The 26,015-nt window shown below is 46.0% G+C and overlaps 1 protein-coding gene across 1 annotated transcript in view; it reads right to left on the bottom strand.

Moving 5' to 3' along the window:
• The window catches only part of DPYD (dihydropyrimidine dehydrogenase), a 750,022-nt gene extending 726,364 nt beyond the window's left edge, over nt 1-23,658 (bottom strand). The window contains exon 1 of the mRNA XM_056844741.1: nt 23,620-23,658. Within this exon, the coding sequence (XP_056700719.1) occupies nt 23,620-23,658 (39 nt within the window). The remainder of the gene's footprint in view (nt 1-23,619) is intronic.
• Between the last annotated feature and the right edge of the window lie 2,357 nt (nt 23,659-26,015).

Consider the following 26,015-nt stretch of genomic DNA (forward strand, 5'->3'; position numbering starts at 1 on the left):
GACACTGGATGGGGTAAATGTGCATCTCTTAGTGGCAAGCAAAAGAGCTGCCCGCCGCAAGCCTCCCGCAAGCCTCCCACCGCCCCGCTCCGCCTCTGCAGCAGCGCCGCCGCCCCACCCAGGCGCCGCTGTGGACCCGCCGCCGCCACCGGCCGCTCATGCTCGGCCCCAAGGGCTGCCCTGCCGGCCGCCCCGCTACGCCTGCCGAGTCGCCCCGCCCCTCGACAAAGTTGGCTGCGGCGAGGCGGAAACGTGCGCCGAGGCCACGAGGAGGGGCGGAGGAGGGGGACGGGCAGCCAAGGGGGCGGGGGCGACTCGGTGGGCGTAGCGGTGCGGCCGGCAGGGCAGCCCTCGAGGCCGAGCATGAGCGGGCGGTGGCGGATCTGGAGCGGCGCCTGGGTGGGGCGGCAGCGTTGCTGCTGCTGCTAAGGCGGAGTGGGGCGGCGGGAGGCAGATGACGTCGAGGCCGCAAAGAGGGGGCGGGGGACGGGCGGGGGATGGGCGGGGGACGGGCGGGGGGGCCCGGCGGCTCCACGCGTGCCCATAGAAAGGGCTCGGCGTGCCACTTGTGGCACGCGTGCCATAGGTTCGCCAACACGGCACTAGGACATGCCCTTCTCAACTTATGACATACCAAACAAAATGGATTATGGACTGCTGGGTGTTTGACACGCCCATTTTGCACTCCAGTCTAACAAAAACAAAAGGGTGATTAAGCCACTAAGCCATAATCTACCAATCCAACTTCTGGATGTTCTAATCCTACTGTTTTTTAACGACTGCAGGAGGAAAAGGAAATCATGGAATCATAGAGTTGGAAGAGACCACCAGGGTCATCTAGTCCAACCCCCTGCCCAATGCAGGAAATTAACAACTACCTCCCCCGCACATCCCCAGTGACCCCAACCCTCCCCCCACCATACAGGATCCCACAATCAAAGCACTCCCAACAGATGACCTCCAAAGACAGCGACTCCACCACCCTCCGAGGCAGTGCATTCCACCATTGAACAGCCCTCACCGTCAGGACGTTCTTCCTAATGTTTAGGTGGAATCGCTTTTCTCTTAGTTTAAATCCATTACTCCGTGTCCTAGTCTCTGAAGCAACAGAGAACAAGCTAGTTCCCTCATCACCATGACATCCCTTCAAATATTTAAACATGGCTATCACCTTGGGAATGAAGGTGGGATCCAGCCTGAACACCACCTTGTCCTTATGGAAGACACACAGACACTTTCTGGCCAACACGGCTCCCAGCTCCGACACTCTTGTAGCCGAAGTCACTGCAGTGAGGAAGAGAGTTTTCATACACAACCATTTAAGGCAAACCTTCAAGGGCTTGAAGAGAGATTTAGTGACAGCCGAAAGGACTATATGCAGTCTCCATTAAGGGAATCTGTGGACTACAGGAGGGCTGATCTGCGTGACCCCCATGATGCTCATCTTCTTTTCCTTTGACACCCATGTGCCTTGGGCCGGATGACCCAGCAGTGATGCTTCCCAACCAGACAGACTCACATCTGTGAAGAGTTGAAAGACCCCTCACCATCTTTGTTGCCCTCCTCTGGACACGTTCCAGCTTGTCTACATCTTTCTTAAATTGTGGTGCCCAAAACGGAACAAAATACTCTAGGTGAGGTCTAACCAGAGCAGAGTAAAGTGATGCCATCACTTCGCGTGATCTGGACACTATACTTCTGTTGATGCAGCCCAATACCGCATTTGCCTTAAAGTAGTACTGACAGCAAGGCAGAGTTACATGTTACATTTACCACAGGAATGCCACTGAAAATGGTCATTGTTTATAGTTTACAATACTAGTTACCATGTTTACCACCAGACTGCAGGTCTTCCCACTACTACAATAGGTCACAAAGAACATCAATGAAGGGCAGAATCACTGTAACACATAGTCCAGCCAGTAAACATGTAGCATAAACTAGTATGGCCTTTTCATGCAATGCTCAGATTTTGCATGGGGGCTGTTTGAAAGTTCCTCACACAAAACAAGAAGTCATGACCCATATTAAAAGTCCACACAACAGAGGAAAAGGCTAGAGGGCCTTCAAACAAGTGGTTCAAATGTGGAACATATAGAAATGCAGATCTTGATCAGTTTTTAGGCATGTAACATTCATCTAGAGAGGAATAATGAGAAGAGAAGGCCCAAGTGTTACCACAACTCAACATTCAGATGTCATCTTATTCTACTAGCAATCACAACTGTATACCTCCATCCTTCCAAATAGTTTACCTGGGCTTTTGAAAGAGATATTTATAAAATTAAAAAGCCAAGTTTGAGATCTTTGGAACTCTTCCAATTATCATCTAGAGGCAACTAAGCAAGGTCTCTTGCTACAGGGACCAGAACACAATTGACTTCATCAGGAATACTGTGCTTATCAAAGTGCACATTTTTAAAAAGCTTGCTACAAACAGTCCTAATATTGCTAGCCAGGAAACATTGCCTTACAATGAATAAGAAGACTCCCAGAGGGTCATCTTGGATCAAGGACTTAATGAAAATGTGTCACAGTGGAGGACAGCAAACTATCTATGACAGGAGAAAAATTGCCAAAAAGTTGAAGCAATCTGGAGGATCTTTTCCAACTACCTTGGGAATGACATGTTATCCATATATCTGGTCCAAACCAGAGGCAAGGACATAAATAAAAAGAAATCAAAAATGCAGCAACAGATACAACCTGGCAATGTAGCAAACTGACATACCATATTTTAAGAACAAACAAATGAAGTCATAGACAAAAGGACATGCATACTAAGTTGCAAAACAAAGAAGTAAAGACCTGAAAGATGCAACTTGCTGCTTCAGAAAACCTGAAGAGAAGTCTGCTCGCTGAGCTATATTTTGTGGTTAGGATGTCAAAGAAGTTTCAAATGTAGCTTAATTTTAATCATTTAAACCTTTCTATTCATTTCTAGAGAACAAAACCCACTGAATGTACGCAGGAAAAGCAGTACAGAAAAAATTGCATTAGGTATTCACTAGATCATAATGGGAAGGTGGGAACCCAAGTGAAGAACAGCATCTAATGGAACACTTTCTATGGAAATTGTACATTTCTTCTCATTTTATATTCATTTTCTTAAAGAGAGAAAATCCTAAAACCAAAAATGACACTCCATTATTTTATGCCAGCAATGAGAATGCAAAAGTTTAAGAAAGAGCCAACACCAATTTGAGAGGTAAAAAGGTAAAGCAATACTGTTTGGGAGTCAGTACCACAGAATGTTAAGAGAGACTGCTTTATGTATGGAACATTAACATTAATTTTCTCCTAATGAAAGCTTGAGATTATGGTCAAAGGATTATTACCTAAAAAAGCAATATTCCATAAAATACAAATTTGAACTTATTACACTAGCAGTAAACAACCAGATTCCTGTTTTAATGGGTCACCAGACTGAGTCATAAGAGATTTCAGTATTTAAGTCACTACTATAGTGGCCACAATAAAATTTAATTGGTTGTTACCAACCCAGAAATTCTTACACTTTGTCATACCAAACATCAACAAATCAGTCACACAGTTTGAGCCTGACAAGACACAACTAGGGGTGAAAACCTGCATCAGCTAGCAGGGCTCACCTTGCACTAGGTACAGGAGTTGCAACATGCTTGAACGTTATGGTAGACAACTCCTAGAAAAATAATGCCTGAGCACAAAAACTAAGGAGGAAATCGCTCCCCCACTTCACACAGCCATTAGAAAATTCCAGCTCAGAACACAAAACACACCATATTACATTGACTGGATATCTTGGGAGGGAACCAGACAGATCCATAGCTTGCTTTCTGACACGCAATTATAGTGAGTACAGGTGGGTGGGTAGAGATCTGGATTAATCTGGAGGTGGTGAATCAGGAGCAACTTCTAGCAACTGTTTATACCTCTGTAGGGAAATTTCTTAGGATAAAAAAAACCACATCCCAGGGAACTTCTGGGCTCTTGCAACCATCCTTGTTTCATTCCCACAACTCTGATGTGCAGTTGAGAGGTGTGTGACTTGATGCCATTTCATTCATGACTTCTCACCTTATTTAACTGGCTGCCACTTGCAGGACAAGGGAAAGGCATTTTTTTCCCCAACTGCTTCCTCTGTCCAAAGTTACCCAGGAGATCTTGACTGATGATGCCCACGTGTCCCCAGTAATGTGTACTTTGGGAACTTGTCTCCAAGGACCATTAAGCATCTCAAAGCTTTTGTTAATTTATTAAAGAATTCCCCATTGAACTCAGTGTTGAAGACAACACACGTCTCTTAGGATTAGAGCACAACTCTGCTAATTAATGTTATCCTTTCAGAACTAAGTATATTGATGGTGGTTTAGTAAGAGTGAAGTAATTCACTGTTGCTTTGCTTTCTCCTTCTCTTCTCTGACTAGATCAAGATCACTTTTTAAAAACATTGAACACTAGGAGTACAACCCAAGCACACTTAAGTACTGAAAATTTCTCACTGAAATAAATGTGATTTGCTTTCAAAGAAACATGCTTAGAACCAAACCCAATGCTGCATACTGTTACCAAAACTGCTCTTTGATTGGGGACATTAGCATGAGCAGTGGTAGCAATATTTATTTATATAGCAGAAATCTCCCAGTGTTTACGAGGGTTGTTTTCAATGACTCTCAAAATAAAGACAGACCAAAAATTTCTAGATTAAAAAGGTGTTTATGTATTCATTCATGCAGTGTTGCAAATACATTCATATAAGGAACTAAAAATATAAAGTAGGTAGGCTAGAGACATTAAGGAAGTTATTAATTGGAAATACGTTACCAATCTAGGATTTGAAGATGTCCAGAATCCGTGGCATAAAAATGCAAAAATGAAATATAGCAGGGGACAGGCGAGGGATGTATCGGAGCCTTGAGCCAGCCAAGTCACCGAAAGGGAGAGGGGGGGTGCGTGGAGCAAAACTCAACACACACACAGTGTAGCCAGAAGGACAAGAAGAAGAAGAAACTGTTCTGTCGGGGAGGGGAAAATATACCCTTCTCTGGGGGTGGGGTGGGGTGGGGGAAGTGAGATTCCCCAAATGGCTCCTTTCCCAAAACAAAAGGGATCAAAGACTTCAGGATCGGAGATGGCAAAGTGGCAATTTGTTTACTAAGCTTGCACCGTTGATTTATACATTCCAGGGATGGTTAGACCTGGATCTTCTCACGTTCGACAGAACCTCCGGAGGTTGTAAATCTTCACACTCTAGTGAGGCGGCAGGGGAATCCTTTAATGTAGATAGTTGAGGATGTTTTCCCACAGGATACGACAGGATACGGGGGGGGGGAATGCAGAAGAGAGCGATGTGATGCTCTCGCTTCGGCGTAATGGCTGCTCTTGGATCAGGAGACAATCAGGAATCATGGCTTCCCTTTTGCTGATTCTGCAGGGGTGATCCGGTCTCTTGTCCTGGACAGCCTGGCTTGCATGGAGCGAGAGAGTTTGCCAAAGCAGCGGGCTTTGCTACTTAGGCATTACAATGAGTTCTTGGTGTGGTTGCCATAACCAGGGCTGGAGGTCAGGTGGCGCCACGTTTCAAACAGCTCAGTGAGTCTCTGGTGTGGGTGCCATGACCAGGGCTGGAGGCCAGGCAGCACATATTGTAACAATACCCATTTGCAGTATTTGGTCTGATGGGGGAGAAGAGAATTTAAAATTCTGCTTACACAGGAAGGAGTGGGAGCTAAATAATCCTCTTCCCCCCCCCACCATGCTTCCGGTCCCCCATTATTTTCACCTGTTTTTCTTCTAGTTCAGTAAACCCTTATGGGGACAAAGGACTTTTAAAAACAGTTTTGTGAAGGAAAGTCTTGGCTGGGAAGGTTGGCAGCCCAGCATAGGAATGCACATGGTCTGGGCGCTGCCACCAATTTGTTATACCAAAAAAGGAAAGCACCTATGCTGTAAATCGGATATGATTGGTAAAGAAGAGAAACAACATGAAGGCTCACAGCGAATAAATGCTAATACACTGTAATACGATACAATTCAAATATACAAATTAATGGTAGTTCACAATTTAAATATAAAAATCTTGAAAATGAAACTTAGAATGTATCATCTAAAGTCCGTAACAAATAGTCGGTCAGATCTACGTCTGTATATCTGTGTACTTGGTGTAAGGCAGATGAGACCAAAACGGGGAAGTCCTTGGCAATCATGGGTCTCTGGGCAGAAACGACGCGCAGAGCACAGCTGGTGTGACAAGAAACGCAGTGGAGGCAAAAAATCAGCCGTGAACCCGACTGGCCAGAAGTGGGGAGTGGAGTCCTCCGATCAGATGGGCAGATCCCAGCAAGAGTAGGTAGCCAGAAACGGGGAGCAGATCCCTCCAAGCAGCTGGACAGGTCCCAGCGAGGGCAGGATCCCAGCAAGGACAGGGAACGCCACTTCCGGAACGTGTTTTCGCTGAAATATTAGCTTTGTCAGTCTGTGTAATAAACCATATATATCACCAGTCACAGTAATATCACTTACAAAGTCAACTATGACATTGAAATAAATGACAAGTGAAATAAATGATGCGAAAAGTTGGCATGGTGCATCCAAAAAGGCACATTAAAGGAACCACATTAAAGAAAACAAGAGAGGTCAAATTCTGTGCCTTTTTGGATGCATCATGTCAACTTTTCGCATCATTTATTATTTCCCCTAGTTTCACTTTAAGTTGTTGCTTCTGCGTTGAAGCAGCAATTAGTGCACACACACCTGTGGCTATTTTAACTTTCACGTCAGTAGATGCAGTAACTCACATGAGTGACTGAAGTTTCTTACCTTCAACTCGCATGAGTGACTAAAACTCCAAACCCTCTGAGGCACTTAAATATTATTTTTGAACAGGTATGTGCACATATGTTAAGATTTAGTTATATAGTCAATGTCATAGTTGACTTTGTAAGTGATATTACTGTGACTGGTGATATATACGGTTTATTACACAGGCTGACGAAGCTAATATTTCAGCGAAAACGCATTCTGGAAGTGGCATTCCCTGCCCTTGCTGGGACTCTGCCCTCGCTGGGACCTGTCCAGCTGCTCGGAGGGATCTGCTCCCCGTTTCTGGCTACCTACTCTTGCTGGGATCTGCCCATCTGATCGGAGGACTCCACTCCCCACTTCCGGCCAGTCAGGTTCACGGCCGATTTTTTGCCTCCACTGCGTTTCTTGTCACACCAGCTGTGCTCCGTGTGCCATTGCCGCCCAGAGCCCCATGATTGCCAAGGACTTCCCCATTTTGGTCTTGTCTGCCTTACAGCAAGTACACAGATACACAGACGTAGATCTGACTGACTACTTGTTATGGACTTTAGATGATACATTCTAAGTTTCATTTTCAAGATTTTTATATTTAAATTGTGAACTACCATTAATTTGTATATTTGAATTGTATCATATTACAGTGTATTAGCATTTATTCGCTGTGAGCCTTCGTGCTGTTTCTCTTCTTTACCAATCATAACCAATTTGTTATAGGCCGTACATATAAACCAAAAATATTGTAAGCCCCTTTGAGTTCAGTGGGATTGAAGAACACTGGCTCTCTTAGGCTGTCACTGGATTTTGCTGGTTGTCATAACATGTTTTACAGTACCAACAATCAAAAGTCATGCTGCAGCTGCAAGTTCTTAAAATGTCCTCTCTGCTTTAAAGGAAGAAAACATATGTCTTCTTCAAAATAGCGCAGTCCAGTGCAGAGTTATTATAGTCTGAGCCTACTGAAATTATCTGCATAGGATCACACTGTTAACCTACCAGCAAGTTCTATGAAGTATACTCTCATTCAGTTACTCCAATCTAAGCCCATTGATTTCAAAGTGCTTTGTCTGAAGTCATTCTGGGTAGCATTGCGTTGTATGTGTAGCACTGATCTTTCAACTACGAACATTGGAATAAGTGTCCAATTTCCTGGGCTTATTTATTTACCAAATTTACAGCGCATTCCTGAGCCGCGCCGGAAGCCAGGACCAAAGCCTTCAAGAGGCCGGCGAAGGCCTGTGGTGGCGCAAGGGCCCACAGCGCCGGTGTCCAGGTGGTGTACGACAGCGTTTGTGGCCCCAGCGCCAGCGTGCAGGGCCGGACACTGGTCACTGGCCACGGCAGTACCTGGCCCGGATGCTGATGGAGACTTCTGCCGGCGTCCGGATGCCCACCCAGTTAAAATCTACCTCAAATGCCCACCCATCTGTTCAGAATTGAGGAAGGAAACCAAAGACAGGACTTTCAGTTACGGCACCTCACTTACAGAATGCCCTTCCCCTTAAGGCTCATCTGGCGCCTGTTTGTTTCTTTTAGACACCAGGCCAAAACATTTCTGTTGACTCCAGCTTTTAAATAAGGGGTTGGTTTTTTAACAGTGTTTGAACCTGGAAACTTGTTTTAAGCCATCTCTGGTCTGTTTTTATAATCTCTGTTTTTTATGCTGGGCTGGGGCTTTTTTAATGCTGGATTTTTATGAATGTTTTTAATATTTTGTTTTTATTATTTTTATTTTGTAAGCCACCTCAGGCAGGCTCCAGGTGGCATAAAATGTTCTAATAAAATAATAAATTCTGACTGCATCAGTCCACACCAATTGAAGTTTCCAAGGATAGCCCCATGCAGAGAGCACTGCAGTAATCTAATTCAGATGTAACCAGAGCATGCACCGCAGTAGTCATATCTCTTCTGCCCAGGAAAGGCCACAGAGCGGTTAAAATGCTAAGGGCTGTTTAGCTTGGAAAGAAAGCGGTTAAAAGGAGACATGATAAAGGTCTATAAAATTATGCATGGTTTGGAGAGAGTGGATAGGGAGAAGCTTTTCTCCCCCTCTCATAATACTAAAATGCGGGGTCATCTGCTGAAGCTAGAGGGAGAGAGATTCAAAACTGATAAATGTAAGTATTTCTTCACACAACGCATAATTAAATTGTGGCACTCCCTGTCCCAGGATGTGGTGATGGATGCCAATTTGGAAGGCTTTAAGAGGAGAGTGGACATGTTCATGGAGGAGAGGGGTATTCATGGCTACTAGTAAAAATGGATACTAGTCAAGACGCATGCCTATTCTCTCCAGGATCAGAGAAGCATGCTGAATATATTAGGTGCTGTGGAACACAGGCAGGATGGTGCTGCTGCAGTTGTCTTGTTTGTGGGCTTCCTACCTGGTTGGCCATTGTGTGAACTTGATGTGTGCTGGACTTGATGGGCCTTGGTCTGATCCAGGATGGCTTTTCTTAGATGGCTAGTCAGTCAAATCATATAAAAGGCACTCCTGGCCACAGCTGCCACCTGCTTCTCTAGTAGTACGCTTACGTCTAAGAGCACCCCCAAACTATGAACCTGTTCCTTCAAGAAGAATGCAACCAATCCAGAATGGTGACATCTTAAGTCCCAGGTCACGCTTTCCACTCACCAGTAGCATTTCCATCTTGCCAGGATTATGTTTCAGTTTATTTGTCCACATCCACTCCAAAACTGTGTCTAAGCACCCATTCAAGGTTTCAAGGAAGTGCAAGATAGAGCTGAGTGTCATTTGCATATTGATGACAACCCAGCCCAAATCTCTGGAAGACCTCACCCAGTGGTTTCATGTAGATGCTGAAAAGCATAGACAGCCAGGAAAAACTGTCCAGTAGGATAACATGATCAATGGTACTGCAAGCCACTGAGAGGTCTAGGAGACTCAATGGTCACACTCCCCCTGCCCATATCCCAACACAAGTCATCCACTAAGGTTATCAAGGCTGTTTCAATCCCAACCAGGCCTGAAACCAGATTGGAAAGGATCCAAACAATCTTTTTCATGAAGTAAAGTTTGAATTTGTCTAGTCACCACCTGTTCAATCACCTTGCTCAAGGATGGAACATTTGAGACTGGTCAACAGTTATCTACAACTTCTGGGTTCAAGGTAGACCTATTTTAGAAGTGAATGTACCACAACCTGGTTCAAGGCTGGGCCAACCACCACCCCTCACAAAGAGACATTAACTACCTCTTGGATCCAGTCAGCCAGTCTCCCCCCAGTCGTAGTTTTAACTGGCCAGGAACCACAATGACCAAACAAGCAGGTGGTGTGCCTCAAACCTCCACAGACCCTGTCCAAATTCTCAGATTGAATAAACTGAAATGTATCCCAAGCAGCCAGACAAGTTGGCATCCTGGCACTATCTGACCCTGTCTATGGTAATGTAGAGTCCAAGTTGGTACAGATGTGAGGGATTTTATCTGCAAAGTGTTGAGCACTGGGAGATCTACCTCCTCCTGTGGGCCAGATCCTCTGACCACCAGGAACAGTTCCGCTGGCCTACACTGTGCAGAAGCAATGGTGACAGAAAAGTATTATTTCTTTGTCGCCATCACTGCTACAGAGTATGCTTTAAAAGGAGCTTTAGCTCACATCTTACCAGATTCACCCTGAGTCTTCCTTCACTGTCACTCTAGACACTTCTTTTCATTACTTGCAGGCCCTCTGTAAACCAAGGGGCCACCTGGGCTCTAATACCTGAAATAAGGTATCTGGGAGCAATCTTGTCAACTGTCTAGAAGGGTCATTTCCTCATTTCCAAGATCAACCAGGGTATAGACAGGAGCAGCAACCATATCAACAGGAAAATCCCAACAGACATCAGAAAGCAATTTGGATCCATCTGGCTCCAGGGGCAGATCATTTTAATGGATCACCCACCCATGCAGAGTCCTGGTATCCCTGTAAGTCTAAACACAAATAGAGATCCATTCATGACAAAGGAACTGCAGTCAATTCCTCCTCCCTCAGACACCTAGAACAAAATACCAGATCAAAAGTATGACCTGCACTATGTATTAGGGCAGATATTACCTGAGACAGGCCCATGGCTGTCATGGAGGCCATGACAAGGAAGCCACTCTTGACAAGGAAGCCTCAGCAAGAATGTTGAAGTCCCCCAGGACAACCAGCCTAGGGATCCTCAACGCCATTCCCAAGACCAATTCCGTCAGTTCAAGCAGGAAGACACTTAGGTAGGAGGGTGGGAAGTACCCCCAACAGATTCCCAGTCCTGTCTCTCAATCCCAGCATTAGGTACACAGCCTCAAAACTGGAAGTTTCCTGTATGGGGCTCTATGCCAGGGGAACAGAGTCCCTATAGACTACACCAACACCCCCTCCATGACCACACTTATACTGATGTATCACGAAGTACCCCAGGGTAACACTTTTGGGAGAGAGGTTAATCCCTCCCCCCTCCCCCAATGAAATCACAGTGATACATTCCAGGTCAACCCTTTCATCCAGGATTAAATCCTGGAGGGCTGCTCTTTTTCCTGTGACTGACCTGCCATTAAAGTTGAATTCAACACTTGCAAAATAAATCTGTAATGGAATATCAGCACCTAAGGGCAAAGGAGTGAGCCCACTAATCATTTTCTTGAACATGCCCAATTTTAATAAACAGGCCAGACTCATAACTGGGGAAAGGGAGTTAAGGGTGCTGAACTACAAATAGAAAGCTAGCCCTGTTAGTCTGATATAGCCAACCCAGATTTAGTCAGATTATAACAAAAACGTACAACTGATATAAACATTGTATGCCCATTACAATTTACAGATTATTGGAACTTAATTTATGGAAATGAGTGCAGACACTGGCTATAAACTGGTGATTTTTAAATACTGAACTTTGGAAGCATTCTGAATGAAACAGTCTTTAAAAGGCCCTTAACTAGTGAGTGGTAATTTATAGCCATAAGAGAAACAAGACAACTGATTGGAAAACTAACCATATAGCCATAGATCCTTTGGCAAGGCAACCAGACATCTACATTCAGCTAACCATATATTCACAGATCCTTTGGCAAGGCGATTTAACATTAAACTACATTAAAATATTTTAAAGTAATGGTCACCACTTCACTATTATTCTGAAGTGATAAAGTCAAAACTACATGTCAAAAGCAAAAAAATGCTGCAATATTGTTACGATGAAAAAATCACACCACTCTAATTATATCACCAGCTGTGAGCCTAATGAACTACATTTAAGACAGCCACTATTCTCAGAGGCTGAAAAAAACCACTGCTCGTCTTCAAGTGCTAATTAATTTAGATGTATGCTTATTTACAACTGTCCATTGCCAAGAACTGAAGCTGTCCTTGAAAACTGGTCTCCATGCACAGAAATGACAGGGCTAACTCAGAGGAAGTTTATTATGCCCAAAGTCTGCAAGGACACATTAAGAACTTCAAGATTTCACCTAAAAAGCTCTACATAGCTTAATGCCACATATCCGAAAGACCAATTTGTCCCTAATGCCCATCGCTACTCCTGCCACTGGCTGCCACCATCATAGCATGATGCCTGTCTTGTAATCACCCACCATTTTGTTATCATCCCTACACTCCACAGCACAATCCTGTGATAGCTTGTAGTGACACCCGCCCTTTGGTCTCAACATTTCAAAAGTGCCATTAGAAGGTTTCAATAAAATAAGTGGGTGGCATGGATATTTATGGTATAAAATTAAGATTCAAGCATCATTTCGGAATCACAGAATTAAATCCTCTTTATTTAGGATATGGATGAAGTATAAACATCTCTTTGAACCAAAGACACCAATGTGGATATCATCACAAGAAATGTTGACATTGCGCCCGCTTAGACCTGAACAATTTGTAACATATCAAGATCTATTAAAATGGGATGGAAAAAAATGTTATTTAAAAGATTACCAGGAGGTCAAAGATGTTTTAACCTGGTTTCAATATCACCAAATTAATTCAGTTTTCTTACAAGATTTGAAAACAGGTTTGTCTAAAGATAAGTCACCTTTCCATAAATTGCTATTGGATAACAATACCCAACTAATTTCCAGGATGTATAAATTGTTGTTGGAAATCTATTGTGAACAAGAAAGGATTAAAACGACCATGATAAACTGGGCACAAACTTTGGGCCATGATATTTCTTTGGACAAGTGGGAAAGAATGTGGTCTCAAGATTTAAAAGGTATTTACGCACAATCAATGAGAGAAAATTTTTATAAAATGATGTATAGGTGGTATTTGACACCTAAGAAGATGGCGAAGATGTATAAGGTGATGTCCCCGAAATGTTGGAAATATAACAAAGAAGTTGGTTCATTCTACCATATGTGGTGGACATGTGATAAAGCGAAAAACTTTTGGGATATGATATATAATTTGATAAGACTGATTATTCAGAAAAATATACCCAAAACACCAGAGATGATGCTACTCAGCATGATTCCAAATGACATTTTGACTCAAAAAACATTTCTTATCTATGCCACCACGGCTGCAAGATTGCTTTATGCAGCTAAATGGAAAGTGACGGACATTCCAGAGAAAAAAGACTGGATATTAAAAATGCTAGAACTGGTGGAGATGGCGAAACTAACTGCAATGATAAATCAGAAGGATAATGAACAATTTTTGGGAGAATTTGGGAGGTTTGTTGGAATTATTGTGAACAAGAATTACACTTTGGGAAAATGGAAGGTTATTCTTTAATCTGATCCATAATGTATTATCTTTATAATTGACTGAAAAGTAAAATAGATATATTAAAGAAGAGCTAAGGGTAAATTAGATATCTAGAATAATATTAGGATCAGAACTATAAACGATAGATTATACCACTTTATTTTGAGGTAGATGGAGGTGGTGGGGAAGTCAGCATATATATTAGTTAATCCATATTTACAACAACATACGGACATTTTTATGTTTAAGATTTATACCTTTAATTGTTGTTAAATTGATGATAAATTTGTATTTTAAAAAAATCAATAAAAATTTATTTTTTTAAAAAAAAAACATTTCAAAAGTGCCAGATTAGAGCCACCCAGTCTCTTCAAGTTCTGTGGCGTTCCCCATCGGATCTCCTTACAAGTGTCCTGTGCAAAATCCTCACAATGTTCCCCTACAGTTATGGAAGGATGCCTTGGTACTTACCGTGAAGGCTCTTTCTCTTCCAAGGCGAAGGGCATCTTATGATTGGGTGTTTTCCCGCTGCTTCCAGGAGGCAGGGCCAAAGGAAACTTCCTGTCTCCTTGGCGGGAAGACCGCCCACTATCCTCAGTTACTGGCTTGCCTAGCTTCTAGAGAATTGCTAAACAAACACCGAGAGGAGTACACGGGTAAGGAAGGAAACAAGAGTGTTTAAAAAACATTGAACAGTGAACCTAAATGACCCCGGAGGGTTACATGGTAACTGGGCCGCCAAACGGGCGGGCAAAAACTTGAGGACTACTGGTTCATACTCACTGGTTGAGTGCTAAGAAGTCAGGTATCGGCCGTGTGAGCCTCGTGTCTTTCCTGGTCCATTGATTAACAGAGCAAGGAGCGACCTGGTCTTCAGAAGTGTAGGAATTCCATCTGGGTGGGCCAGATGCCCTTCGCCTCGGAAGAGAAAGAGCCTTCACGGTAAGTACCAAGGCATCCTTCTCCTCCGAGGCAAGGGCATATTATGATTGGGACCTTCTAGAGCTCCCAGAGAGGGTGGGTCAGACTTCTTCCAGCACGTGTTGAAGGACCCTACGTCCAAAGGCCACCTGAGCAGATGACCAGGTGCTAATCCTGTAGTGCTTGATGAATGTGTTAATGGTAGACCAGGTGGCCGCACGGCAAATTTCGTCAAGTGAGGCCTGTCGGCTGAACGCCGCTGAGGTTGCCGAACTGCGAAGGGAATGAGCGGTGATTCCTGTTGGAGGAGTGACCTTGGCAGCTTTGTAGGCTTCAACAATGCACCTACGCAGAGTGTAGCTTATGGAGGCGGGCGACATTCTTAACCCCTTGTTGGGGTTGGAAATATTAATAAACATCGAGTCCGACTTCCTGAATTCTTCTGTCCTATCGATGTAGATGCGGATAGCCCTGCGAAGATCCAGGGTGTGCCATGATCTTTCAGCTTGACAAGAAGGTTTTGGGCAAAAGGATGGCAGAGAAATGTCTTGGGCTCTGTGGAAGGAGGAGTTTACTTTTGGAAGGAAGGCTGGATCCAGCCTTAAGACGACCTTATCTTTATGGAATGTACATAAGCCCTTGTGGATTGAAAGGGCTCTGAGCTCCGAAACTCTGCGGGCCGAGGTGATAGCCGTCAAAAATAGTACCTTCATCCGAAGGAACTGAAGGGGAACCTGCCGCAAGGGCTCGAATGGAGCTGAGGTGAGGGCCTTTAATACTAGGTTCAGCTTCCATGTGGGGAAGCGGTGGATGGTCGGAGGACATATGTGGGTGACACCTTTTAGGAAGGCAGAGATGTCCCTGTGCTGAGAGGTAGGAACGCCCTCAACAGAAGGGACGACCGTGGAGATGGCCGCGATCTGACGCTTGAGAGTTGAGGCTGATAACTTCAGTCTTACGCCCTCCTGCAGAAACTCCAAGATTCCGATAACTCCTGGGTTTAAGGGGTTTATTTTCTTTCTCTGTCCCCATCTGACGAAGGCCTTCCAGGATGCAGTGTATATACGTCGCGTCGAAGGTTTGCGAGCTTCTAGGATGGTGCCCACCACCTCTTGTGAGTATCCACAAGCTAGGAGTCTTGAGCGCTCAAGAGCCAAGCGGTCAAGCAAAACCACTGGGGCTTTGGATGCGTCAGAGGGCCCTGCTGAAGCATGGTTGGGGTGGTTGGGATCCTCCAGGGTTCGCGAATGGAGAGACTTCAGAGAGCCGCGAACCAGGGTCTGCGTGGCCAAAAGGGAGCCACTAGAAGAACCGTGGCCCTCTCCTGTCGAATCTTGCGCAGGACTCTGGGAAGAATTGGAATCGGTGGGAAGGCGAACAGCAGTCCCTGAGGCCAGGGAAGGAGAAGTGCATCCGTTCCTTTTGCTCTTGGGTGGAAGTACCTGGAAAAGAACCGAGGGGTCTTGTGGTTGAAGGCCGACGCGAAAAGATCTATTTCGGGCTGTCCGAACCTGTCTGTGATGGCTTGGAAGGTCATCTGGTCCAAGGACCACTCTCCCTCTTCCACAGTTTGTCGGCTTAGCCAATCCGCTCGGGTGTTCAGAATTCCGCTGATGTGCTCCGCCTTTAACGATTGTACATTGACCTGTGCCCACTTGAAAATCAGGGATGCCTCCTGGTGAAGGGCCGAGGACCTGGTCCCTCCCTGCTTGTTGATATACGCCTTCGTGGTCATGTTGTCCGAGCGTACGAGGACATGACGGTTTTGAATGTCCCTTGTGAACGCCCGCAAGGCTAGCCGAACTGCCCGAAGCTCCAGGAGGTTGATATGGAGCTTCTTTTCCTCCGCCGACCAGTGACCTTGCGCTACCTTGGAGTTGAGAGTCGCTCCCCAACCTTCCAGACTTGCGTCCGTGAAGACTTGAAGCGGGTCTTCATGGAGGTACTTCAGGCCTTGCCCAGATTGGATGGATTGGTCCACCATTGGAGGCTGTGTTTCACTGAAAATGGCACTTGGATTAATTTGTGTGTCTTGTGGGTGATGTGACTTTGAAAAGGTCGGAGCAGCCACTGGAGGGGGCGAAGGTGGAATCTTGCCCATGGCACGATGTTTATGCATGAGACCATGTGACCCATGAGTTTTGCTAGCGCCTTCAGACTGGATCTTTTGTTCAGAATGGTGGCTCTGGCCAAGATGATTATCTTGTGGATTCTTTTCCGTGGCAGGGAAAGGCTGTTCGTGGTTGAGTTTATCTGGACTCCGAGGTGGATGATGATCTGGGAGGGTTCCAGAGAGCTTTTCTCCAAGTTGAGGATGTATCCGTGTTCCTGCAGGATCTGTGCCACTCTTGCGGTATCCGCCAGGGACTGGTACCGGGATTGCGTGCATATCAGGATGTCGTCCAGATAGGGGTGGACTTGGATAGATTCCTGTCTGAGGGTTGCCATGATGGTGATGAGGATCTTGGAGAAGACCCGGGGCGCTGAGGAAAGACCAAAGGGAAGTGCCCGGAACTGATAGTGTTCCTGGGCATAGGTAAAGCGGAGGAATCGCCTGTGTATAGGATGGATAAGGATATGAAGGTAGGCTTCTTTTAGGTCCAGTGCCTAGGTACCTGGTAGGAGAGATTCCACAATGGAATGCATTGTTTCCATTCGAAAGCGCTTTTTCAGGATTCTGCGATTGACAAATTTTAAATCCAAAATTGCTCTCCAGTCCCCATTTGCTTTGGGGACTGTAAAAAAGATGGAATACACTCCCTGAAACCTTTCCTGGGTTGGAACCTTCTCTATAGCTGCCAGCTGTTGAAGATGGAGAATGGCTTGGAGCGTTCTTTGATGTTTCTGCCTTTTGGCTGGTAGTGGGGAAGAAATGAAGCGGTCCGGGGGTGGGGTAGAAAATTCCAGGAGGTAGCCCCGGGAGATAATTGGCATAGTCCAGTTGTCGGGGTTCGATTGTTGCCACCTTGTTTCGAACGCTTGTAGCCTTCCTCCGATGGGGGGGGAACTGGAGTCACTGGGTGTTAGGTTTGGCAAACTTGTCGGACTTATCCGACCGGGTTTGCTGACTCTGTCTAAGGAATCTGCCGCCCTTACGAAAGGGTCGAGAGTTGGAGCTATTGTTGTTCCAAGGCGCTTTCCTGGACTCTGACCTGTATCTGAAGGGAGCTCTGGGGGAACGAAAGGACTGATATTCAGATGGGCGATTGTCCTTTCTCAACTGTTTAGGCATCACATGTCTTTTATCCCTAGTTTCTACTAGGATTTTGTCTAACTTTTCTCCAAATAACCTCCCCTCTTGGATCGGATAGGCCATTAAGGTAGACTTTGCCTTGAAATCCGCAGGCCAGGCTCTGAGCCATAGAGCTCTTCTGACTGAGGTGACCGATGCCATGGATTTGGCTGAAAAGGAAATCGCGTCCAGAGAGGCATCAGCCATTAAGGAAGTTGCCTTGAGGACTCTGTCCAGTCCTGCAACTACACGTTGGTTCTCCTGAGGGACCAGCTGGATAAGTTTCTTTATCCAGAGGTAAGATGCTCTGGCGAAGATGGAGGTAGTTGCATTTGCTTGGATGGCCAAGGCAGCGGCCTCATGGGCCTTCCTAGTCAATGATTCTGCTTTCCTATCTAGTTGGTCTTTGATGGAACCAGCGCCATCCTCAGGAACTAGGCCGGGGTTTTGAAGGTCGATAACTGGAGCCTCCACAAGGGGGAACTTGAGAAGGCTCATGGCATGAGGTGCCAGGCTGTAATTCTTTTTAACACCACTGGGGATTTGTTTCCCTGAGGTGGGGTTGTCCCATTCATCTGTGACGGCTTGCAGAAAAAATTCTGGGAATGGCACCGTGTTAGTCTGGGGTCTTTTCCTGGGAAAGCCCTCCTGTACTCCCCGCTTGCGCTTTGGGGAGGGGTCCTCTGGGGCTTCCTGATCCTCAATGAGGTCCAGTGCCAGTAAGGCCTTAGCTAATAGACTCTGAAAATCATCCCCAGAAAACAGCCTTGGCTGTTGCTCATCTGGAGGAGGGATGTCTTCGTCTGAGTCATATTCTCCTTCCTCGCGTTCAACTAGGTCCAAGGACTGATCCTCCTCCGAGGAAGGGTCCTCATCCTGAAGCACTGTGGACTGTACTGTGGCTTTCTTGGCCGCCTTAGTGGGCCACTTAGCAGAGGTAGAGGGAGCAGGTTCCAGATCCTCTCTATCTGTGCTGGCAGAATAGGAGGAAGAAGGGTGTGGGGAAGCTTGTTGAACTACCCAGGGGAAGGGGGGGGGGAAGCCTCATTTGAAAGGCTTGGAAGGCTTGCCATTGCCTCTGTAGAGCTAAGTTGACCAGGTCATTAGCTTCCTCGCTGGAAAAGGTCCGCTCCTCGCCCACAGCACTCAAAGGGGGGGGGGTTGCCACCTCCCGCCTGGAGCCTTCCTACCGGTAATCCGACGTTCAAAGGCTGCACCATGGTTGCAGGCTGAGCTGGAGCCGGCTTCTTAGCAGATGACTGGGGGAGCTTGGAAGAGCCGAGCTTCAGCTTGTTGGAGCGCTTCCTTCTTTTCTGTGCGCCCGGGAGCGGCACCGCCCTCGGCGCGGTTTTTCGCGCCTTTTTCTTTGCAGGCGCAGGCTCCCCTTCCTCGGCCGGAATTGCCGCCGCGGCTCCCTCCCTGGCCAACGATCCGCAACTGCGGTCATTGGAGGGGGCTTGGGCGGAATGGACCAGCCCGCCGGCTTGAAAATCCTCAACGGAGAGGAGATCGTCCTCCCTCTCCGTGGTAGCGTTGGCCATCTTGGATGCCTGGCCGACTACTTCAGTCCCTCGCTAATCCGCAGTAGCGGAAAGGAGGGAAGACAAACGGGGGGGGGGGCGGCAAAAAACGGGGAGACAAACGAGGGAAGAACAGGCACAAAGGGAAAGGGAATTTTTTTTTTTTTTTAAGGAATTAGCTAGAGCTAAGGAAGGTCGCTGCTCTCCAGAGCAAGGCAGGACTAAAACTGAGGATAGTGGGCGGTCTTCCCGCCAAGGAGACAGGAAGTTTCCTTTGGTCCTGCCTCCTGGAAGCAGCGGGAAAACACCCAATCATAAGATGCCCTTGCCTCGGAGGAGAATTCAGTACTCTCCCACCCAGACAATTAACACCCAGTATTTTCCAGAAGCATTCTCTCTTCTGCTACCAGGGTTACACAGTACATAAATAGTGGAGATAGACAATCTACGTTTTTTAAAGCATTTTTACGTTCTCATGCCTTGCGTATGAGTGTCACAGGACCATTCACTTGGATGCTTCTGAAAATAGTGTTAGACTACATCAATACAGTAAGGCTGGTTTTAAGTAAGCCATCACAAACCTTAGAGCAGTGTGGGACAGCTAATACAAATGAATTAATGGCCAGATTTGAAACAACAAACATGAAGTCCGCCATTTTCAGTCCTAGACATCCAGCAACTCTAGCCCACACTCACATATTCAATATAGAGAGAGCCAGCATGGTGTACTGGTTAAAAGCAGTAGATTAATCTGGAGAACCAGGTTCGATTCCCCACTCCTCCACATGAAGCCTGCTGGGTGACCTTGGGCCAGTCACAGTTCTCTCAGAACTCTCTCAGCCCACATGGAGGCAGGCAATGGCAAACCACCTCTCAACGTCTCTTGCCTTGAAAACCCTACGGGGTTGCCATAAATCAGCTGTGACTTGACGGAGCTTTCCACCACCAGTGCAAAATTTATTGTAGCGAGTACTGCTATTTCAGTAACCACACTCAAGACTCCAGTCCACAGCAAAAGCAGCCTCATGTGATAAGGGGAGGGGGGTTAGATTCTATCAAAAGGAGAAGCACACACAAGTTTAAAAACTGAAGGAAAAGTTATGGTTCTCTTGGGCTTTAGCTCGAACTGCAGAAGCATGGTAGAAATGCAACTGTGGAGATCATCTTGAAAACTGGTCAAAAAGAAATTCCCATCCTTGATGTCTCAGGGACATTTTGAATGATAACAATGTTTACCACAGCTATAAAGTGAGAAAGAAAATGGACTCAATGTGCTACTGATATGCAGTACAGTACCACTGCAGATAAGGTTCCTTTACTGTACATCCCCAAACATTTAGGAACATGTGTCTGCCCCCCGCCCCATAAACACTTACATATTTTCTTTGGGAATGCAAAACACAACTATTACACAAGGAGGGTCAAATTGTCATGCAACAAAATGGAAAGGGCAAATTTGGTTGCAAAACAGATTAATTTTCACAATGTACTGCCACTGCAGAGGAATCCAAAATTAGATGGGGACCATCTCTGGAACAGTTTCAATGGTTATCCAGATTATCAGAGAATGTTTATTTTTTTAATGTTCTAAAATAATCTGAAGGAGCCCCGTGGCGCAGAGTGTTAAGCTGCAGTACTGCAGTCAAAAGCTCTGCTCACGACTTGAGTTCGATCCCGACAGAAGTTGGTTTCAGGTAGCCGGCTCAAGGTTGACTCAGCCTTCCATCCTTCCGAGGTCGGTAAAATGAGGACCCAGCTTGCTGGGGGTAAAGGGAAGGCGCCTGGGGAAGGCACTGGCAAACCATCCCGCAAACAAAGTCTGCCTTGGAAATGTCAGGCTGTGACATCACCCCATAGGTCAGGAATGACCCGGTGCTTGCACAGGGGACCTTTACCTTTTTTAAAATAATCTGAAATGAACCTTCTATATGACAACATGCTCCTAGACTTTCTCTTTTGTGATCTGGTCCCAATAAACAAGCTTCACTAATCCAGGATGAATTGAATGCATCTCGGTCTCCCCACGAAAATTGTAGTGACCTGTTCTCAAATGAAGCACTCCCAAATTGTCATTCACTCCATCTACTCAGAATCAGCAAGAGTCTGGCTGTCTCCTTGGATTGCACGCTAGACACAAACACACAATCTTACCAAATGCTTATAAGCATAGAAAGTTGGAATGCACAATGTGTCCCGGAGAGGAGAAGGGAAAGCTAACCACAAAATAACAAAGTTCCTTATTTCCAGTCCCACATCAGTAACCCCCAAATCCAGTTTCTTCTACATTATTCACAGCCAAAGAGTAGATTGTCAGATCCAATGAAGTCAATGCTGAGCTGCAGTTTCTGCGGACCAAGTTTAAAATAGGGAAATGAGTACAAATGTAACATTCAACAGGATTTACCACATGACGTTTTTAATGAGGAGAACACTTAAATATCTTGTTTATCCAGGGCCAACCCTTCCATTAAGCAGGGTGAGAAAAGCTAAACTGACTCAAATGGGTTTTGGAACTCTGTACTAGGATAGCAAATTATTAATTTAGGAAGGGGTGTAAATTTTTACCTGAGGAGGTGGGGACATTGGTTGGATTTTCTGCCTCAGGCACTAAAATGTCTTGGGGCCATCCCTGTGTTTGTCATTCCACTGTAATTCTGATTTTACATCTGGAGAACAGAAGCCACAAAAGGTTTTGTCAAGGCCATCCTTCCGCAGCCACAGGTGAATCCCATTACAAGGCACACTACAACAGTCAGACTTCTGTGTTGTGGAAAGGACCTTTCTTTTACAGTACATTCACAGTGGGTAGGTAGCCTTGTTCATCTGCAGTAGTAGAAAAGGGCAAGAGTCCAGTAGCACCTTAAAGACTAACAGAAATATTTTCTGGCAGGGTATGAGCTTTCGTGAGCCACAGCTCACTTCTTCAGGTAGAAAAGAGCAAGAAAAATATTTTCTGGCAGGATATGAGCTTTTGTGAGCCACAGCTCACTTCTTCAGTAGAAAAGAGCAAGAGTCCAGTAGCACCTTAAAGACTAACAGAAATATTTTCTGGCAGGGTACGAGCTTTCGTGAGCCACAGCTCCCTTCTTCAGTAGAAAAGAGCAAGAGTCCAGCAGCACCTTAAAGACTAACAGAAATATTTTCTGGCAGGGTACGAGCTTTCGTGAGCCACAGCTCCCTTCTTCAGTAGAAAAGAGCAAGAGTCCAGTAGCACCTTAAAGACTAACAGAAATATTTTCTGGCAGGGTACGAGCTTTCGTGAGCCACAGCTCCCTTCTTCAGCAGAAAAGAGCAAGAGTCCAGTAGCACCTTAAAGACTAACAAAAATATTTTCTGGCAGGGTACGAGCTTTCGTGAGCCACAGCTCCCTTCTTCAGCAGAAAAGAGCAAGAGTCCAGTAGCACCTTAAAGACTAACAAAAATATTTTCTGGCAGGGTACGAGCTTTCGTGAGCCACAGCTCCCTTCTTCAGTAGAAAAGAGCAAGAGTCCAGCAGCACCTTAAAGACTAACAGAAATATTTTCTGGCAGGGTACGAGCTTTCGTGAGCCACAGCTCCCTTCTTCAGTAGAAAAGAGCAAGAGTCCAGTAGCACCTTAAAGACTAACAGAAATATTTTCTGGCAGGGTACGAGCTTTCGTGAGCCACAGCTCCCTTCTTCAGCAGAAAAGAGCAAGAGTCCAGTAGCACCTTAAAGACTAACAAAAATATTTTCTGGCAGGGTACGAGCTTTCGTGAGCCACAGCTCCCTTCTTCAGCAGAAAAGAGCAAGAGTCCAGTAGCACCTTAAAGACTAACAAAAATATTTTCTGGCAGGGTACGAGCTTTCGTGAGCCACAGCTCCCTTCTTCAGCAGAAAAGAGCAAGAGTCCAGTAGCACCTTAAAGACTAACAAAAATATTTTCTGGCAGGGTACGAGCTTTCGTGAGCCACAGCTCCCTTCTTCAGCAGAAAAGAGCAAGAGTCCAGTAGCACCTTAAAGACTAACAAAAATATTTTCTGGCAGGGTACGAGCTTTCGTGAGCCTGCGGCTCACGAAAGCTCACACCCTGCCAGAAACTATTTTTGTTAGTCTTTAAGGTGCTACTGGACTCTTGCTCTTTTCTACTTTTACAGTTCAGAAAAGTTGATTAAAATAGAATGGGGGTGGGTGGGAGTTAAAGCTCTAGTGGCTGGCCATTTCTAAAACAAGGCTGCTTTGGGGAAGAAAAAAAAAATCCAGCCAACTGGAAGCCCGACCCCTAAACTCAGACTGACGAGGTGAGCTGCTAGCGAGGAGGCGGCAATGGGCGCTGCCTCTGAGGGACCCCACGCTCCCCAGATGCGCCACCAACCCTGGGTCACCAAACGCCGCCCGTCCCCTTTCGCCGCTGCAGCCGCAGCAGCCCATTCCCGGGTCACAAGTTGGTCTCCTCGCGCCTGTCCCTTTCCCCGCGGCCCTGCAGGGCGAAGGGGGGTACCTCAATATCCACAGGGTCCCGGCTGAGGAGACGGGCCATAGCGTCAGCCGCCTCCTGTCTGCGCCCCACCGGCTCGACAGGCTCCCGAGCGGCCGGAGAAGGCAAGGGGGGGGGGGGAAGCGAAAGGAAAAGCCCTGGCGACTCAAGCCGCCCCGCCCCCGTGGGCGGACCCAGAAAGGCGCGGCGATTGGCGCGCTCCCTTCGCCGGCTGCTCGCGCGCCGCTTGGAGACCCGCGTGCGCGTCCCGGGGCTGAACCGCGCGCTTTAATGTCGACTTTCCCCCCGCACACACAACGCACCGTTAAATGGTGGAACTCCCTGCCCCAGGGTGTGGTGCTGGCTGCCCGCTTGGAGGGCTTTTAAGAGGGGAGAGGGCATGTTCAAGGAGGAGAGGGGCATTCGTGGCTCTTATTGAATTAAGTAGCTACTCTTACTGAGAAACTGCTGAATTCCAGTTGGTGTTCAAGCTAAAGTCAATGCGTTCGCCTGGGCTGAATCAAGACCTTGCGTTCATGGCTCGTTGCCAGTGCTGATTTCTCCGCACCCGTCTCTCCCCTGGACATCACAGACTCTTCTGCGCGCCACACCTCATCCCATCACGCCTGCTATTCACATGGACATACGGTTAACATTTACATACTGATGCTTGTCTGAATTCACTCTCCTCTACTTAAAGACAGATGGATTCACATTCTAAGCTGTATCTGAAGAAGTGAGCTGTGGCTCACCAAAGCTGCCAGAAAATATTCTTGTTAGTCTTTAAGGTGCTACCAGACTCTTGCCCTTTTCTACTACTGCAGACAGACTAACACGGCTGTGAATTAAAGTCAATGTGAATTAAAGTCAATGCATTTACCTGGGCTGAATAAAGACCTTGCATTCATGGCTCATGGCCAATGCTGATTTCTCCACACCCTTCTCTCCCCTGGACATCACAGACTCTTCTGCACGCCACACCTCATCCCATCACGCCTACTATTCACATTGACATACTGTTAACATCTACATACTAATGCTTGTCTGAATTCACATACTAATTCACATACTAATGCTTGTCTGAATTCACTCTCCTCTACTTAAAGACAGATGGATTCACATTCTAGCTGTATCTGAAGAAGTGAGCTGTGGCTCACAAAAGCTTATACCCTGCCAGAAAATATTCTTGTCAGTCTTTAAGGTGCTACTGGACTCTTGCCCTTTTCTACTACTGCAGACAGACTAACACGGCTACCCACTGTGAATTAAAGTCAATGCATTTACCTGGGCTGAATAAAGACCTTGCATTCATGGCTCATGGCCAATGCTGATTTCTCCACACCCATCTCTCCCCTGGACATCACAGACTTCTGCACGCCACACCTCATCCCATCACGCCTGCTATTCACATTGACATACTGTTAACATTTACATACTAATGCTTGTCTGAATTCACATACTGATTCACATACTGATTTACATACTAATGCTTGTCTGAATTCACTCTCCTCTACTTAAAGACAGATGGGTTCACATTCTAACTGTATCTGAAGAAGTGAGCTGTGGCTCACGAAAGCTCATACCCTGCCAGAAAATATTTTTGTTAGTCTTTAAGGTGCCACTGGACTCTTGCCCTTTTCTATCATGGCTGTTAGTTAGAATGGATACTAGTCGTGCTGCATGCCTATTCTCTCTAGTATCAGAGGAGTATGCCTATTATCTTGGGTGCGGTGGAACACAGGCAGGATGCACTCGTCTTGTTTGTGGCTTCCAAGAGGCACCTGGTTGGCCACTGCGTGAACAGACTGCCGGACTTGATGGGCCTCGGTCTGATCCTGCAGAGCCTTTCTTATTTCTTAGCTGCACTTGCTGAACTATATGATAATGAGCGTGAGAGCATCTGAAAGGGAAAAAAAAAACATGTGCAGCATACTTTGCGCTGACCGCGCAGGTTGCCAATTCGGTCACTTTTGTTTGTTTGTTTGTTTGTTTGTTTGGTGTGTGTTTTTTAAAAAAATAAGAAGGCGCCTTTACTTTTAAACCGGTGCCAAAGAACCAAATATCTCGCTGCTGAAGTTTTTTCCAAGCATGCGGGCGCATTTGGGGGTCGAGCGACATACCACCCCTCCTTGTATTTCTGCCAGTGCCGGATTTACGTATAAGCTAAACAAGCTATAAACAAGGGCCCCACTCTCTTGGGGGGACCCAAAAAATTTAAAGGAAAAAAAACCGATGTACATTTCCAAAATATAAGATAAAAAACAAATAAAATAAAACCTACATACAGCAACAGTGTTTTGTGTTGTGTAGGCTCCTATGATGTAAGTAATGGGCCCCGCCTGCTAGCCTGCTCCCTAAAATATCACTGGTTTGCTCATTTCTATATATAGGGTGCCTACATTCTGCGTGTTTTAGGGGTC

This window comes from Euleptes europaea, chromosome 2, assembly GCF_029931775.1.
Source record: "Euleptes europaea isolate rEulEur1 chromosome 2, rEulEur1.hap1, whole genome shotgun sequence".
In the NCBI taxonomy this organism is placed as follows: Eukaryota; Metazoa; Chordata; class Lepidosauria; order Squamata; family Sphaerodactylidae; genus Euleptes; species Euleptes europaea.